The following is a 15956-nucleotide window of genomic DNA, read 5'->3' as shown; positions in this document are numbered from 1 at the left end:
AGAGGCTGCCAAATGCTGCTTTCCAAAAGAAAATCAGGTTTGCAGACCCAGAGCCCTGGCTGACCTGACCCCAAGAGCAGAAAGCAGAGCTTTTCCCATAGGAGATGCTTTTATTGTCCCTGTCTCACAATCTCACAGAGAGAAAAGCTTCACCTGCAGGAAAATCACAGCCAGGCACTGAGGATTAAGCAAGGGAGGCAAATTGAGTTTGTTGAGGGAGGAAGAGAGCACAAGGACATGCAGGTAGTCCCTTGTAACCCCTGAGGGATGAAGGATAGAGATAAGTACGTAAAACCCATCTCACCGTTTTGCAACCCGTTTTTTGCATCTCTTGGATAAATGAGACGGAGCGGCAGTGCAAGTGCTGTGTTGCAGAGAAAATCCTCAGTACCGCAGCTGGATCTCAGGAAGTGTAAAGAGCCACAGGGTAACATCGAAATTTTCCAAGTGCATGGACAGCTGCAGAATCTGAGCTGTTCTGTCATCTTTGCATGCTATGTATGTGAGAGTCGTGGGAATTTAAAATGGGCAGTAAAATAGTAACAAAGGCATTTTTTAGTGATCATGTATCAACCTAAGAATGAGACTACAGAGCAGTTCTTCCTCTTGTTCACAGTGTGAATACTGCTGGGTTATGCTGTAATGCCTATCTTTTAATCTACCTGGCTACAAGCTTTTAAAATATGTTTATAAATCCTTGAGAAGAAAGACATAGAATGAAACAAATGACAGCTGAGAATTATGTCTGCGATGAATATTGTCATAATAAATTCTCTCCTCCACCCAAAAGAGCGGTGAGGGATTCCTTCTGTACCACTCCACATTTTTACAAGTCAAATACAGCCACTTGTTCAATTTATAGCTTGCTTTTGGCCTGAAAGTCTCAACACATATTACACAAGCTCAGCTGTGCATGATTCAAAATTATTTGCTTGAGAATACTGTGTTTCTAGATAATTTAGGCTGAGATTTCCTACTCTTCAAGGGCTTTTGCAACCCAATCCAGAGGAACTGATGTATCTAAATTTTCTGGGCAGTGTGTCAAGCCATAATCTTTTAAAGGTGTGGCTATACAGCTTGTTTCTACAGCTATAATTGCAAGAGGAAGGGATGCTGAAATGATAATCAAAATAATGCTTTCATACTAAAGATGGGTTGTTAGGCATTGGAATGGGCTGCCTAGGGAAGTGGTTGAGTCGCCATCCCTGGAGGTCTTTAAAAGACGTTTAGATGTAGTCCTTAGTGATATGGTTTAGTGGAGGTTTTGTTAGTGTTAGGACAGAGGTTGGACTAGATGATCTTGGAGGTCTCTTCCAACCTAGACAATTCTGTGATTCTGTGATTCTGTGAAAGATTAGCCATTTTCAACGCTGTGTTCCTTATCAGAGTTGTACTGTATATTAGTCACCAGCTCCCTGCTTTAGCTTGACTTGCTGTTACTACAGAAGGGGACAACAATTTAAACAACTACTTCTGGAATATTTGGGTGATGTACACAGCTTTGCCCTGAACAAGATCTGCAATGAAAAATGAATCCATTTACACGTGATGGCTACACATTTTGCCATATCTTTATTGCACTTTAACCACGTTGCAAACAATTCCACAAAAATGCTGCAAAAGTAAGCCTAGAGCTGCTGAAAGCAGCTTTTTACCCATATATGTATATATTTACACAAAACTATCAAAAGCAAAGTTGAAAAGTAGCAGCTCAGCTATGATAGTCTAGAAAGATAAGAGCTGCCACCTCCTTAAGGATAAATAGTACAACTTGTCATTTTACATCACTTTGTAAAACCAACATTCAAGTATTCCTGTCAATGCACAATTAGTGAAATTCCCTTCCGGTAACCACTGTTTTTATTATTATTATTATTATTTGCCTTTAAAAGTTCATAATGCCTTAACCCTTTAAATGCTGAGTAGCTGGGAAAAAAAAGCATTCAATTTAAATAAGATACAGTGGATTAGAGCACTTAAAGGGTTAACAAAATACTAAGTGGACTGTCACCACAAATAAAATGTGAGTCACAAAACTATGCCGTCCCTCTTAGTTAAATTTGGTAGGTAGGTCTGGGGTTTCATAGATATACGATATATAAATAGAAAATATTAAGTAAAGGCCTCCTTTCTATACAAAAAGGACAGGAGGTGTTTTGCTATCAGACTGTTGTCTGTCACTGAGTATTTTCTCAACCTTTTCATAATCTCTTCTTAGGAACTAATGAAAATGCATCACGTTAGACTTTTTTTTCTTAATGAACTAATCCTTTGCAGAGTCTACACTTTACCTACTCTGGGAACAATTACATCTCATTTCTGAATTCACTGAATTCACAAAGTGGCATACACAGTCTTTTGCAAGACTTTTTTTTTCCTTTTTGAATCTTCTTTATTTGGCTGGTAAAAATGTAGTCTTGCGATTTCACTACCTCTCGGTCGCAACAGTGTTAACATCAGTGTTAAAGTCATTTTCAACCACATTGTCATAACCATCCTTTTCTATACAGTCACTAACAGCCTTGAGGACAATCCGCAGCCGCCTGTCCATCGCCTCCAAGTGAGGCTGGTACAGAATGGGAGCTATTTTATCTTTTAGCAAAGATTCCTTCATCAGGAGACTGAGTTTGTACTCCTCCTTGGCTAACAACTGTAATCGCAGATAGGTAGACTTCCTTATTCTAAGAGAAAAAGGAAAAAAAAGCAAATTAGTATTTTCATCACTATTGATCTCAACAGGGCTTGTAGTCAGCATAGTGATAATAGAGTAAAAATGTTACTATGTGATCTAAAACGATCAGAACCAGACAGTGTCATACTCTGAATTTTCCAATTTTCACCTGGCTAGGAGCGCTTAGAGATGGGCAAAAAGTCATGCAAAATTGAAACTCTAAATATCACTTGTCCTCTGAAAATCTTGGCCACGGGCATCAAGGAACAAATACCTTTGGGAAGCACTCAAACAAGATGGGGGGAGTGTTCCCACTATACTCCAATGGGATGTGTATGTTGCCTTAATAAAGCCACATCTTAATAAAGCCTCTCTCACAACAGCTCACAGCTATGCTCCTGCTGGAAGATCTTGATTCAGTAAAGCACTTCAGCACGTCAGTGCCAAAGCTCGGGGCTAGCTCAGGTCAGGCTCTTCAGGCAGGATCACAGCATCTCCTTGTCTCCAAGGTTCACAGCAGAAGATGCACTTGAACATTTCAGTCCTACTAGTGGAAACAACTGTATAAAACGGGGAACAACTACAGAGATGAAACATACCTGCAGCACTGGTTTAAAGGCACCAATATGGAAAGTTCATCATGGGAATATTTTCCAAACCTGTTTAAAGGTAAGAACAAAGATGTGACAAAAGCTGTTTTGAAAACTCACTCACTCACTCCTTTTTTTGTTTGCTTCAGGAAATGGAAGTAAAAAGTTCATAGTTGTGTATGTTCTGCTTAACTGGACTGGAGCTGAGGAAATCTGGACTCCAAGTTCAGCCACTTATTTTGAATAGATGCTATTGTATTGGTGGGTTTCAGTTTTTCTGTTCTGAAACAGGGGAAAAATATTTATTTTGTACCCTGCTCTACTAAACTGTTCTCCTTATAAACTCTGAGGTATGGACAAGGCAAACCTGTGCCTGACCAGCACACAGCATAGAAGAGTTTGGCTTCCCTTTGGAGTTTGTAATATTGCCCTATTATACGCATAATTGCTACTAAATCATAAATCACAGGATGCAGAAATCATCTTATAATGGCTACTATAAAGTAATTAGTTTGGTCAAAATTGTTTCATTGTTCAAAAAGATTATTAAAGGTACTTACCCTCTTCCATTATCTAAGTGGATAATAAATGTTTCATTTCCAAATTTTTCAAACGTTTCATAGTGATGTCGATCCATGTTACCTACAGAATAAAGACAAGAAAGACCAGACCATTCTCACTCAGGCTGGCTGGGTGTGCTGGCCAGAAGAATGCCAAAACCATGGTTCAGCAAGAATCCCAACACTCCCCAAAGGTAGAAGGTGGAAAAAATTACGGATCTACTGGCACTATTCATTTCTACTGTGGAAACCCCAAAGTATGTGATACTACAAAATGGGCTTTTATGCTAAACTGTACCCATAAATTCCCTGGAGAATCCCCGAACATCTCCTTTAAACGTCTCACCATCAGAGCCTCTGGGAGGGAAGATGAGTTTTTCTGTCTCCCTGTAGCTTTTACACTTAAGCTCTAGAGGACCTATCAGGAGACAAAAATAAACCTTCCTACCCTCCAGAAAACCCTGTCCTGGAGTACACCAAGGGAAATTCCACTCGAGCACGATGGCATCTCAATGGCCTGTTCATCCACAAGGCAGCCACATCCTGAGCCAGCACAGCTTCGTCACTGAAAATGACACCAACTGCTCCAAGCCTCAGTCTATGTGGAGCACAAAGCAGCAATGGTATGCATGCTGGGTGCAAGGTTTAGCTTAGGGGGGGGAAACGCACCCTTCAAACAGGGATGTTAATCCATATGACTTCACCAATATTTTTGAACCATGACCAAATACCCTGTTTTAACTTGGTTAAGAACTTTGCCCGAATTTCTGTCTGTCTGGAAACCCAAAACAATCTTATGGCTCTAACATGGGGATTAGGGTGCTCCTGGTACAGCTGAACAGCTCTGTTTGGGCACACACATCAGTCCAATGCATGATCTCCCTTTTACGGTCAATGTGCAGAGTATTAGTGTCAAGCTAGGAATTTTGTCTTCATGATGGGGACTTTAGTCACTTCTAGATGCAACATATGGCTCCTGAGCTGGGACTTGGCCTCTCCTGCTGCAGTCAATTGCAGAAACCTCAGTAGTGGGAATGGCAGAGGATACGTCCATGCTGGCACGTGTCCAAGGATCGAGTACGTGTGCTGGCACCGTGCAGTTATATTGGCTGCAGCAGGACAGGTTTCATGTGCAAATGTCTTAGTGTTAACCACTGAGTAGGCTTGGAATAGGTCACTGTTACCTACTTGTTAAAAAATTATTTAATTGTGGTCAGGTTACCTAAACAGAAAAATCTTGCTGTTATTTACTGCAGTTGCCTTCATAACAAAACAATACTTCTCCACCCCCCAGTCCCAACCCCCAGGTTTACAGAGAAAGCAGCAGTGACTACTGCTGGAGGATGAAAACAATGTGCCAATAACCAACGATCCTTGCACAGGCATACATTACAATGGCAAGGCACTCACTAAAGTGAATTGTGAAGCCTTTAGCTGCTGTGAAGGAGACTAGCATGACCTGCATTCATCACTGTGCATTTCTGAACATCTTTGTTCTTTTAATCTGCGCTGATGGGAATACATAACCATGTAAATCTGCATTTTCTCATAATCATCTAGAATGGCATATACTGTAAATGCAGCTTCAACCATGCTTTAGTAAATTGCTGAGCTATGCAGAGCGGTGTAGAAAGAAGTGGTTCTTATTCTAATTAAATGTTGCATTTAATTTTTGAAAGAGATGAAACATACCCATTAGGAAATCAAAAACTGTCATATCCATTATATCCAGAATTCTGGTCCCACTGTCATACGGCGGTGTTTGTTTAACCTCTTCACAATAATCTGGATCAACTTCCCATCTGGAAAAGCCAGTATTTTGATATTTTATGTGACATGCAAAGCTTACCGAGTATTAAAAAAAATAAATTGTTATTTTGCGAAGATCTAGTTGTATCATGTTAAATTGAGGACAGGGTCAGGTGGAGGCAGCAGACTCTTCAGGCTGCTTTCAGTAATCCAAGCAACTGCTAAAGATTGTGACTGATTAAAAAGGAAGGAAAACACAAGACTGGAAACTATGTGGCTAACAGCTTCAAGATTTAGGAGACCAGCTGCACCATCAGTCAAAAACATTTGAGACTTGTTTAGGGCTGAGGAGAGCAGTGAATCTTTCTCTTTCTGCTAAGACTTAGGTCCCATTGCATCCTTTCAAAAGCCACTGCAGGTATGTATCCCACCAGGGAATTATGCCATTGAAGGTCATTTCAGGTTCAGACCATAATGCAGAGCTCCTTGGAAGCACAAGTATTCTATCCCTTCCCAGGAGCTGGACCCACCGAAGGAATGCAAATGTTCTCCTAAGCTTTAGTGCTTTAGATCAGGTAAAAGAAGCACTGTTTTATCTTTTTATTGACATTCACAGCGGGTGAACGAACCCTTTGCTCACCGCTACTCACTCTGCTTTTTTGCGCTTGTGGTAGGAACGTCTCCAAGGGTTTCTCCAGGTCTTCCTTTTAGCTAAGGACAAATCAGGAAGGAAAGCAGCTAGAGACCCTTCGATCTGATCTGGTTTTCCACACAGGGCGTGCTCAGTTGAGCAGTAGTAGGAGCATTCACCATAGAAGCAGATGTTGTTGGCTGGCAAATAAAGAAAAACAGTTTTAAAGCCTACTCTTAAATTAGTGTTCAAGAATTCATAAAAATACTGATGCGTGCAACGGAACATAAGCAGAAATAAAGCCCTAACCCAGAACCCACCGTTACCACGCGTAATTCTCTTCCACTGAAACCACTAGAAAGACTGATTTATTTCAGTGGCTGGGATCACGCCCTGTGATGAGCTCTCTGTGACTACTTCCAGTTTATTTATATTCCAAAAACACAAAATATATGTTGCTGTTTTTTTTTTTTTCCTTTCAGGCCCAGACTGATACATCTTTTTGCATATATTTGTTACCCCACGCTAACTGGGGTGGCTGAAACCCCAAATCCTGTGGGCAAACAATGACATGACCAAAATTAAGCCTCTTTCCAAATCTTGGTTCACTTCTTTAAGAATAGACAAAAAACTTTCATCTGATTACTTGCTGGTGTGAGAAGAACTGGCAGCTTTACCAAGGAGAATTATGTAGCATGCAGACTCGTGTGGGGGTGTGTGGGGAAGGTGGAAATAGCACAGAAGTAAATCTTTCACCACACATCCCAAACAGAAATCTTCTCCTCCACACATCACATTACTCCATCAACCACAGAAAAAGGACCTGCAGCGGATTTGGGGTGTGTGTTAACCCGAAGTTTCCCCAGAGCTCCCACCACACATATCTGTACCACCAGGAACCATTCACCTTGTTACAAGAACCCCCTTCCCACTGGAGGTGGGAGAGAGCAGTTCATCCCCAGACCCCAGCATTGGACTATGAACAAGAATAGGATCATGATGCTGATGTTGTCGGAGTGCAACAACTCTTCCTACAATTGCTTTGTGAACATAAAATGTCATTAGAGGAAGACTGTGCCCTTTACTTACAGTAGCACAAGGATGCAGAAGTCACATTGCTTCCTAATTCCCCCCAAGGCCTCTAAATTCAAATATTGCTTCTGAGCTACTCTTCCTTTGGGCAGGATCAGTGTAAAGGAGGCAGGAATGGCTGGTGAGTAGATGGAGTCTATTTTCTGCCTGCTGCAGAAGCCCATGTGGCTCCAGGAGGCAAACTGGTGGGGTTTCATCGCAGCTGTGCCCTGCAGCACTGTGCTCTGCCCATTGCTGCGATGTCCCCTCAGCCCTGGGGCACATCCCCGCAATCCAGAGCCAGCCTAGGGCTGGCAAAGCACCGGTGGTACTGCGGCACTGCTGGTGTGCAACAGAAGGGAGATAACGGGTGAAGAGGTCAAGGAGCCATCAAGGCAATCCCCGATGCCATCAAGGTAAGGGGAAGGATGGAGAAGCAGGGCACAAGGCTGCAAGTGGGGAAGGAGGAACACAAGAATGCGGAGAAGGTCTTGCAATGGTTTTGATTGCATTAACTAGCCATATTACATGGTTCTGACTGCTAATCCTGGAATTACATCAAATAATCGGATTAAAAGGAAGATGTTTTACTGCTTGGCAGTTTGAATCAGATCTTTATTCCCAAGCCTCTATCGATGGTCATCAGATCTGTCCATCACACTGTGGTTACTTTATGCTGGACACACACTTTTCAAATCTCTCTGTTGTGACTGGCTTTGAATGGCCACCCGCCTCTCTGTCCTCAGGTACAATTCCTACCCGAACTGCATATTTACATTCACACAGTTGGCTCATACCAGCTAAACACATCCTGATTCACTCCAGAAATATCTACCCTGTGGTCAAAAACCTCGCCAACAATTACTGAAAGAAAAGTGCTTAGGAGAAGAGAAAATAAGGAACAGAAATAACAAAAGCAAGAAAGGGAGCACTCAGAATGCCTGCACTTTTCATTCTGTTATTAAAATGTTTTATTGTGCAGAATACCCTTAAAAATATTTTTAAAGCTTCTCCTTACATTTAAGATATACTTAGTCCCTTAACAGTTTAATTAAAGGAACAGTGGTTTGAGCCTTCCCATGAGCTAAGAAATGACCACGTCCTTGGCCATAAAGCCACTTGGCGTGCCAATTGCTGATGAACCCCAGCACAAGCCTTGGCGCAGCTCATCGCATGATATACCTAACTTGTAAACAGAAACCCCACTCATTTTTTAATTCTTTTCACCAGGTTAAATGAATCTGAATCCCTCTGCTTCTCCTTGTACCCAGGACCATGTCAGTGTCCCTCCTTTGGACTCCACCCATTTTCTTAGCCTAAAATCAAGCAACAGGTAAACAAACCCAACCTAACGCAAGCTGTGGGCTCACAGCCCTGCAGTCTATGATCTCTCATGGGTTTCCTGTTCAAAAAATGCTATCACAGTACGGACTTGGCGCAGTTTTTACAGGACTAACACAGGTGCCTCAACTTGCCTTTGATCATCCTGGCAAAACCAGGAGGGCTTCGTGCCTCCATGTGAATCTCTTCCATAATTCAGGATGAAAGTGAAAAGTTGTCCAAGCACCTGCGGGCAGCACTGTGAGCTGCAGATGGTCTGCGAATGGGAGGATCAGAGTGGGTCATTAGGAAGGCTGAGATCTTCTCAGCCAATAAAAACTGGGGGAAAACATCTGTGATTTATACCTTTAAAAGAAATGCTTGCAGACCAAGTATTTCAAGGGGCTCCAAGCTGCCACAAGGTATGATTTACAAGAAATCACATACAGATGCTGCCGCTCGCTGCAGGCTAGCACAAAAAGAATTAGGAGATATGAAGAGATCCCTGATTTCCCAGGTGCCTGCTGCCTCAGTGGGAAGGCAGGGCTCTCCCCTGCGCTGCAGCCAGAGCTTATGTTTGCACTGAAGCTGCAGTGGGGCTCCTGCTTTGATTCAGCTGTGTCAGCACCACCTGCTCCTGTGTGCAGGGAACGAACCCACTCGTAGTTATCTTGATCACCTGAGACAATTTATCTTCCAGAGGCTGGACGACCTGGCAGAGGGAAGCAGATGTGTGGTTATCTGCAGCTGTACCAGTTCTGTAAGGAGGAAACAGCACAGTGATGCCCCTCCTGTGCTGCTGCAGCCTCTGCTGCACACTATGTAAATCTGACCTTTCCAGAAAGGAATTATATTAAGCACAGCATTTCGCGCAGCGGGGAAGATAAATACTGTGTTTAATAGTTTGCTTCCGAATTTAACTTTGGGAACAATGAAACCCTGCTTGGTATTGTCAACGGAAGCAACTGGGACTAATCATCTGACAGTAATCACACATTTGTATCCAGATAAATCTTCAGGAAAGCTCGGGGGCTATCGCAGCCATCACATTTGCTGCTGCAGGGTGACACGGCTGGCACATGGGCTGCTCTGCTCCCGCTGGGCTCCTCCGGCTATTGACTTTCCCGCAGAGCCCCCACTGCCTTCAAGAGGAGCCCAACCTCTGAGCGACGGCAGGATGCGTCCTGTCATTAGGACAGCAAATGTGCGGTAAAAACACAAGCATATTTCTTGGTGAGAAGTTTCTTTTGATGACAAAGCTTTTTCTGACATCTGGTATTCTCTCAGATATGTAGTATTTACTTTCCATCACTCCTGTCTGATTTCTGGGGGTAGCGGAGGTGACAGGGTGCTGGATCTCAAGTGATTATTAAAGAAATTAATTGCTTTGATGGATACAGAATAGATATCCTGGTATGTCTACCCTAGTTCTTGTACACAGCAAGTGAGATGAAGCAGCCCGAATTATCTGGGGAAAGATTTTTAAGGTTTCTTAAAAATGCAGAAGTAAAGAGGTACCAAAGATAGAAAAACACCGTTCTCATTTAGGACTTCAAGGTGCAGTAGCAAGCCTCTTGGAAACTGAAGTAGGTGACCCACATTCTGCACAGCATGCCGAGTGGGAAATTCCAGCTGGAGACACAAACCCGGGGCTTTGATGGGAGGCCCATGCTGAGAGCAGGGTTTGGCCTTTGGAAGGGAAAAATGAGAGTCCCAAAGTACAGCTGCAAAAGGAGCAGCTGCCAGGAATTTGTGCTCCTGTGGGCTGGGTAGAAATGGCAGCAGCAGCAGTGCTGGCAAAGCAGAAAGGGATGTTCATATACTGTGAAATGTTCAAATGCTGTGAATTTGCAGCATGTAAACTCCTTCTTCATTAAAAAAAAATACAAAAAAAACACCAACAAATAAACAAAATTGTTTCCCCAAAGCACAATGGAGGCAAGAGAATCCCGAATGGTGTTACAAATGTCTGACTTCCATTATCTGAGTCATGATTTGTAATGAAATCCATGCAAAAATCACCACGCCTGTTGATCGAAAGTCCACCTAATTACAATTAAGAAGAAGAGATTGTCTGTGTACTCATCTGAACATTTTCTGTGCGTCACCCTGATAGCTGAACAATAATTCTTCTTGGGAAGAAAAGGAACAAGTGGAGATACCTTAAAGCAAATTGCTTGGCAGAGCAATTCTTTTATTGAGATTTGCATGACTCTTAATAGAGGACATTTAGCAAGCCTGTGCAATTCAAGCACTGGAAAGAACCCTGAATATTTACTAAGCAATGCATGAAAAGATCTTTCATTTACCTGCTCAAAATAATAGCTAATTCAGAATTACTATTGTTTGCTGAGGAAAAAAAAATCCATAATTCCTAGGAATTGGTTAATATGAACAAAAACATAATGCTTGCTAGCTGTGTAACATTGATTTCTTTAAGCTGCTGCCTCAATTACTTCCAAAACGAAGGCTGACATCATTAATATGTCTCTTTTTTTCCTAGCAAATTACCATTCATTTGTGAAAGTAGCAGGGCTACTGCAGTTTACCCCACCACAAAGGATGTAAAATTAATTTAAATAATTACTGACCTAATTCCATTTCTCATGTTTAGTCCAAACTGCCTGGAAGAGCATTTTTCTGCAATCTGCTTTCTCTCCTAATGCATCGCCTGACCCCGTCCTGCCCCTCACAGCCCTGCCTGCTCTCAGCCATTTGCACTCCCTGGTGGAAGGACGGATGCTGCGTGCTGTGGAGCAACATCTGCCGGTAGCTTTGTGGCAGCAAGAGGCCCCTGTTTCCATTCCTGACGGGACAAGCGAGGTGGCCCAGGCACCAAAAAGCAGGGAGGTGTCTTCCAACACTTCCCAGTGCTGGTCCAGGGAAAAATACCACGTGTTGGTGAACATCATCAGTTATGATGCTCATAACGAACCTCTGAAGGCTGGAAGGGGTTTTCATTGCAAATGATGGCCTCCCAGCCCAAGGGGAAGGGTTTTGTATGAAATAAATTACATGCAGGGCTTGTTGCATCACTGGCAGACATAGTGTGTCCCCAGTCGCTGTCATCAGGCGTTGCTGGGGAGGGAGGTGCAGAGCTACAGCCGACTGCAAGGCAGTCCTGGGGGGCCTCGACAGCTTCATGTGGGTGCGCAGACTGGTTCTTGCAAGGATCCATGTAGCACAACAGAATTAATTGCTTAATTTAGGGCTTTTATTACTTTTTCATTAGGCATTAATTAATGCCTGCCTTTTAAGGTCAGTATGAAATACAAGACTGAAGCTGGGCATATGTTAATGAGAATCCTACTAATTAAATGGGGGCCTTGTAGGGAAGAACTTTGGCAAGTAACCAAAATGATTTAAGCAAAGTATATTGATTTAGGAAATGTAAAATTGAAAGAAAAAATAATTGCTTAAGCGTTTCATTCTACGGAAAAGCCTGATTCATAGTTAATCAAGTATTTTAATTGAATTTATCCAAGACCTCTAAATAAATTTGAATAAAGGATTATGCTTGGATCATCTTTTGGATGTCTGGAATTTTGTAATGACAAGATAAAGATCTTCGTCCAAACGGGCAGCATTAACTCAGCATTGCTGGGCTGTGGCTGCTGTAAGCTGCTCGATACCCGAGTACAGTTTTGTAATTCTCAGAAATCACTCAAGTTCACCCCTAAGCCTTGATATATAACCTGGGAAGACTAGAACGCAAGCAAGCCTGCTAATCCTTGTCTTACTTGCTAAAATGCGAACAAAATGTCTTATATTTCAAATGAGCCAAAGTATCTTGTGCACGTGAACAACTGCAAGGGTTTTTGTCATCTTTGAGGGGTAATTATTTGCCTACAAACAAATCAATTAAAAAATAAATAAATAAAACATAGACAGAGACAGAGGGAAAGAAGGAGAGAGAAAGGGACTGAGACAAGTGCCCGGCTGTGCACACAATGCCTGCACATCACATTTGTGAACACTCTCAGTAGTATGGGTAAAACTGGAGCACACATGATGTGTGGTAGGACGAAACCTCTTGTAATTGTGTAATGTATTTCACAAGTGAAGTTACTGGAATTAATAATAGTCTCCTCAGCTGTGTCCTGCAGAGCTGAATATAAATATTAAGCAAAAAATAACAGTCACAATAATGACTTTATTGGTGCTCGCAATAGTGTGATGAACATTTTAAGAGAGAAAGCTCTGTAGTTACATGGCTGTGCTTTGTAGCTACCAGCAATAATACTGCTACACTGGGCGAAACTGCGATGAAGTCTTTGGGTCTTGGCTTTGGGCATCTGGAATAAACAACTGCCGGCCAATGACACAAGCTAAGGAGAGAACCCTGGAGATTTCCACTCGAGATTTCCTGTTTACACAAGACATAGCCCAAGTTCAGCAACACATTTGCACGCAGCTGAACTAATACCAGCTAAGCTTACTGGACATAGCTAAATGCTTTAAAATGAACATTTCTCTATATATTCTTTCCCTATGAACATAATTAAGAATGTACATTTGTGTCTTAACCTAGAGCTTAATTCCCCTGTTTCAGCACCCCAGAGGCTACCATCTCTCTCCCACCTTTTGACCGTCTTTACCTATCTTTGTATATTCTGGGACCAGAATGTGGTTTCACCCTGTGTTTATACAGTTCCCACCCTGTGGAGCTCTGTCCTTGGCGAGGGCCACCAGATGTGAAAGAGTGAAGAATAATAGAAATAGAGGGAGGTAATGGTTCCTGCAGTCATTCCTCAAAGCAAGTATGAGACTGGGAACAATTCAGATCACTTCCAGTCCAGCCTCTGCACAGCTGTGAATGTGAGCTGGAAGCAGGATACCTTACACATTTATTGCCTTGCTTTTCTTTCAGACTCCTCTTGTAATAAGAACTGAGGCACATGACTCCGAGAAAATTAGCTTTTGGTCCTCCAGTAAAAAACAAGAGATAAATGCATCTGACCACCAGAACTGAGGGATCACATAGCACTAGAAAAAAGGTCTAAATAACTAATGGGCTAAGTAATAAGGTTTGGGGTAAACTGAGAGCAACAGAAGAAATTGCTTTAGAAATTGCTCTGCATAAAACATTTGTTGAATACATTGCTTTTGTGAACATAAAAGCCTGTCTCTGTGGATAATTTGTCAAGGGGAAAGGCACTCAATTCAAAACAATAAAGTCTTCTTCGTAGGCTGTGTCTCCACATTTATTTTTATTCAAAGGTCTAGAAGACAGTTCTATTAGAAATATCTGAGCAATTAAGCAATCTACGCATCGTTCCCTTAAGTACGTGTTCAGCAGGATGGAAAGAATACAGTGCTATTTCCAAGACTACCTGGTGAGATGAAAAACGTTCTCCACAGTTTCTTGTCGCGAGTAACATCTCGTATTTCTCTTGTCATGTTAACCAGTCTACCTGCAACTGGTGGAACACGACGGAAATCCAGGATCCTGGGAGAAAGAGAGAAGAGGCAGTTTATGTAAAGGATCAAATTATAATGATAGTGATAGGTTTTAGGAAGGTTCATTACACTCTGAAGGCACATTTATCTGTGGCCTTTAAGGAATAAAAAGCCCATCAACTTTAAACTGGATAATCCTTCTGATAATATGCTAAAAAATACATCCTGAATATGATCAGCTCTGACTTGCCTACATAGGATGAAGCAGACTCAACATACAGAAGAGGATGGGGACACACTGTTCCATGAAAAAAAAGCAAGTGACATAAAATTCCACAAATAAGAGACAGCAGAGACTTGGTTTTGAGCTTGTGCCAATTCAGGATTGTTAAAACAAGCATTTTGCTCATCAATTTTTAAGTGACTTGAGGAATGGGATTTCAGCCTCTTTCTTCCATAAACACCATCTAATAGATTTAAAAACTAGTACTCTTTTTTTTTTTTTTCCTGACAGTCTTAGTACTTGTTTGATTTATTTGCTTCCACTCCTCCCTGTTTAAATACCCTTATACCAACCTAATCAACCTCTCCAAGACTAAAAATCTTCCCAGGGGCAAAGGCTGGGTAAAGACCCTTTTTCAATCCCAAACTCACCAGCTTTTGTTAAGATTTTCTACACTGCTTTTTCTGCTTAGCATGTGGAAATTTAACGTACCTCCCTGCAGGAACTCCATTAATGTTTTTTCCTACAGCACCATCTGCTTAAAATGGCAATATAAAATATGAAACAGAGGGAATCAACACTAAGGTCAACAACAATAAAATACAGAAGATTTTTTAAGGATGTGACCTGCTGACAGGTTCCCTCATCCTGACCATCAAACCAGAAGGCACCAATACTACATGTACCCTCAAAGAATTTGTGGCCCAAAACTTGAAGCTTTTGGAAGGATGTTTCTTAGCACTTCAGAGTGTCCAGTTCAGTTCTAAGTCAGTCTGTGAAATGCCCGAAATGCCATGGTTTCTAGCCCTACAATTAATAGGTCCTCATGAATTAATTCCTGCTTCTAATCTGGGCAGGCCCCAGTCCATTTCCAGTCTTGGACTATCCAACAGACTCTGCTCTACCTCTGCTGGAGGCACATTTTTAGCTAACAGGAACATGGGATGAACATCAGTGTCTTCTCCCTCCTACTATCTTGTGGTCTGCATATGCTCCTGACACAGGAGAGCCCCAACTGTTGGCTGTGAAACCAGAGTTCCCTTTCCACTGCAATTATTCCTCTCTGAACACACACGAATCCCCGCACTTGGATTTGTGTGCCCTGGAGCTAATTGGGGTGAGCCAGATTCCTGTCGTACTTGTGCTGCCTATTCCCCAGGAGACGGGTCCTCTCCATATGCACTTCACGATCACAGGGGAAATCATTTCTCAGCTTCCCTTCAATATCATTTCTCTTTCTTTTTGAGAATTACTTACTGCCAGGTTTCTCATTCCCAGAGTAAGTCGCACTTCCTAATTATTAATCTACTGTTTCATATCTTCTGTTTCTATTATTCATGGTGTTGGCCAACCTTTGTTCCATCTTCCCCTTTTTTTAAAAGTAATTCGGTTACAGAGCCGGGCAAAGTGCAGAAACTTATCACAATATTTCCACTTTTTCTTTTAATGCAAATCCATTTTACTTGCCTGTCCAAATGAAATGCTGCTATTTCTGCATTATGTCTTTCATAGTCTGAGAAATAAAAAAAGTCAGGCGGCGTTTCTTGTTCTCTGGTTTGTCTGCAAAGAAAAACAAGGAAAGTGTTTTAATGAAGGGTTAACATTTCTAAGGAGCAGCACTCAGTCATCAGCACGTTATTCAGGAGTTCAGTATTGTTTGCTTAATGGAAGGCCTTTAAATACTTCTTGTGAGCATTATTTGCAATGTAGCCTTCATTTTAACTTCTGTTTTAAACTACTC

General features: G+C 42.0%; 1 protein-coding gene across 1 annotated transcript in view; it reads right to left on the bottom strand.

Annotated features, from left to right (window-relative positions):
* Nucleotides 1-1553: 1553 nt before the first annotated feature.
* Nucleotides 1554-15956, bottom strand: part of FAM20C (FAM20C golgi associated secretory pathway kinase) — a 58510-nt gene continuing 44107 nt past the window's right edge. The window contains exons 5-11 of the mRNA XM_040574576.1: nucleotides 15683-15775; nucleotides 13926-14041; nucleotides 6221-6401; nucleotides 5514-5623; nucleotides 3822-3903; nucleotides 3271-3330; nucleotides 1554-2681 (exon numbers count right to left, since the gene is read on the bottom strand). Of these exons, the coding sequence (XP_040430510.1) occupies nucleotides 2429-2681; nucleotides 3271-3330; nucleotides 3822-3903; nucleotides 5514-5623; nucleotides 6221-6401; nucleotides 13926-14041; nucleotides 15683-15775 (895 nt within the window). The 3' untranslated portion in view covers nucleotides 1554-2428. The remainder of the gene's footprint in view (nucleotides 2682-3270; nucleotides 3331-3821; nucleotides 3904-5513; nucleotides 5624-6220; nucleotides 6402-13925; nucleotides 14042-15682; nucleotides 15776-15956) is intronic.

This window comes from Cygnus olor, chromosome 15, assembly GCF_009769625.2.
Source record: "Cygnus olor isolate bCygOlo1 chromosome 15, bCygOlo1.pri.v2, whole genome shotgun sequence".
Taxonomy (NCBI): Eukaryota; Metazoa; Chordata; class Aves; order Anseriformes; family Anatidae; genus Cygnus; species Cygnus olor.
Note: the sequence above shows the minus strand (reverse complement) of the source record. Positions and strands in the feature narration are given on the sequence as shown.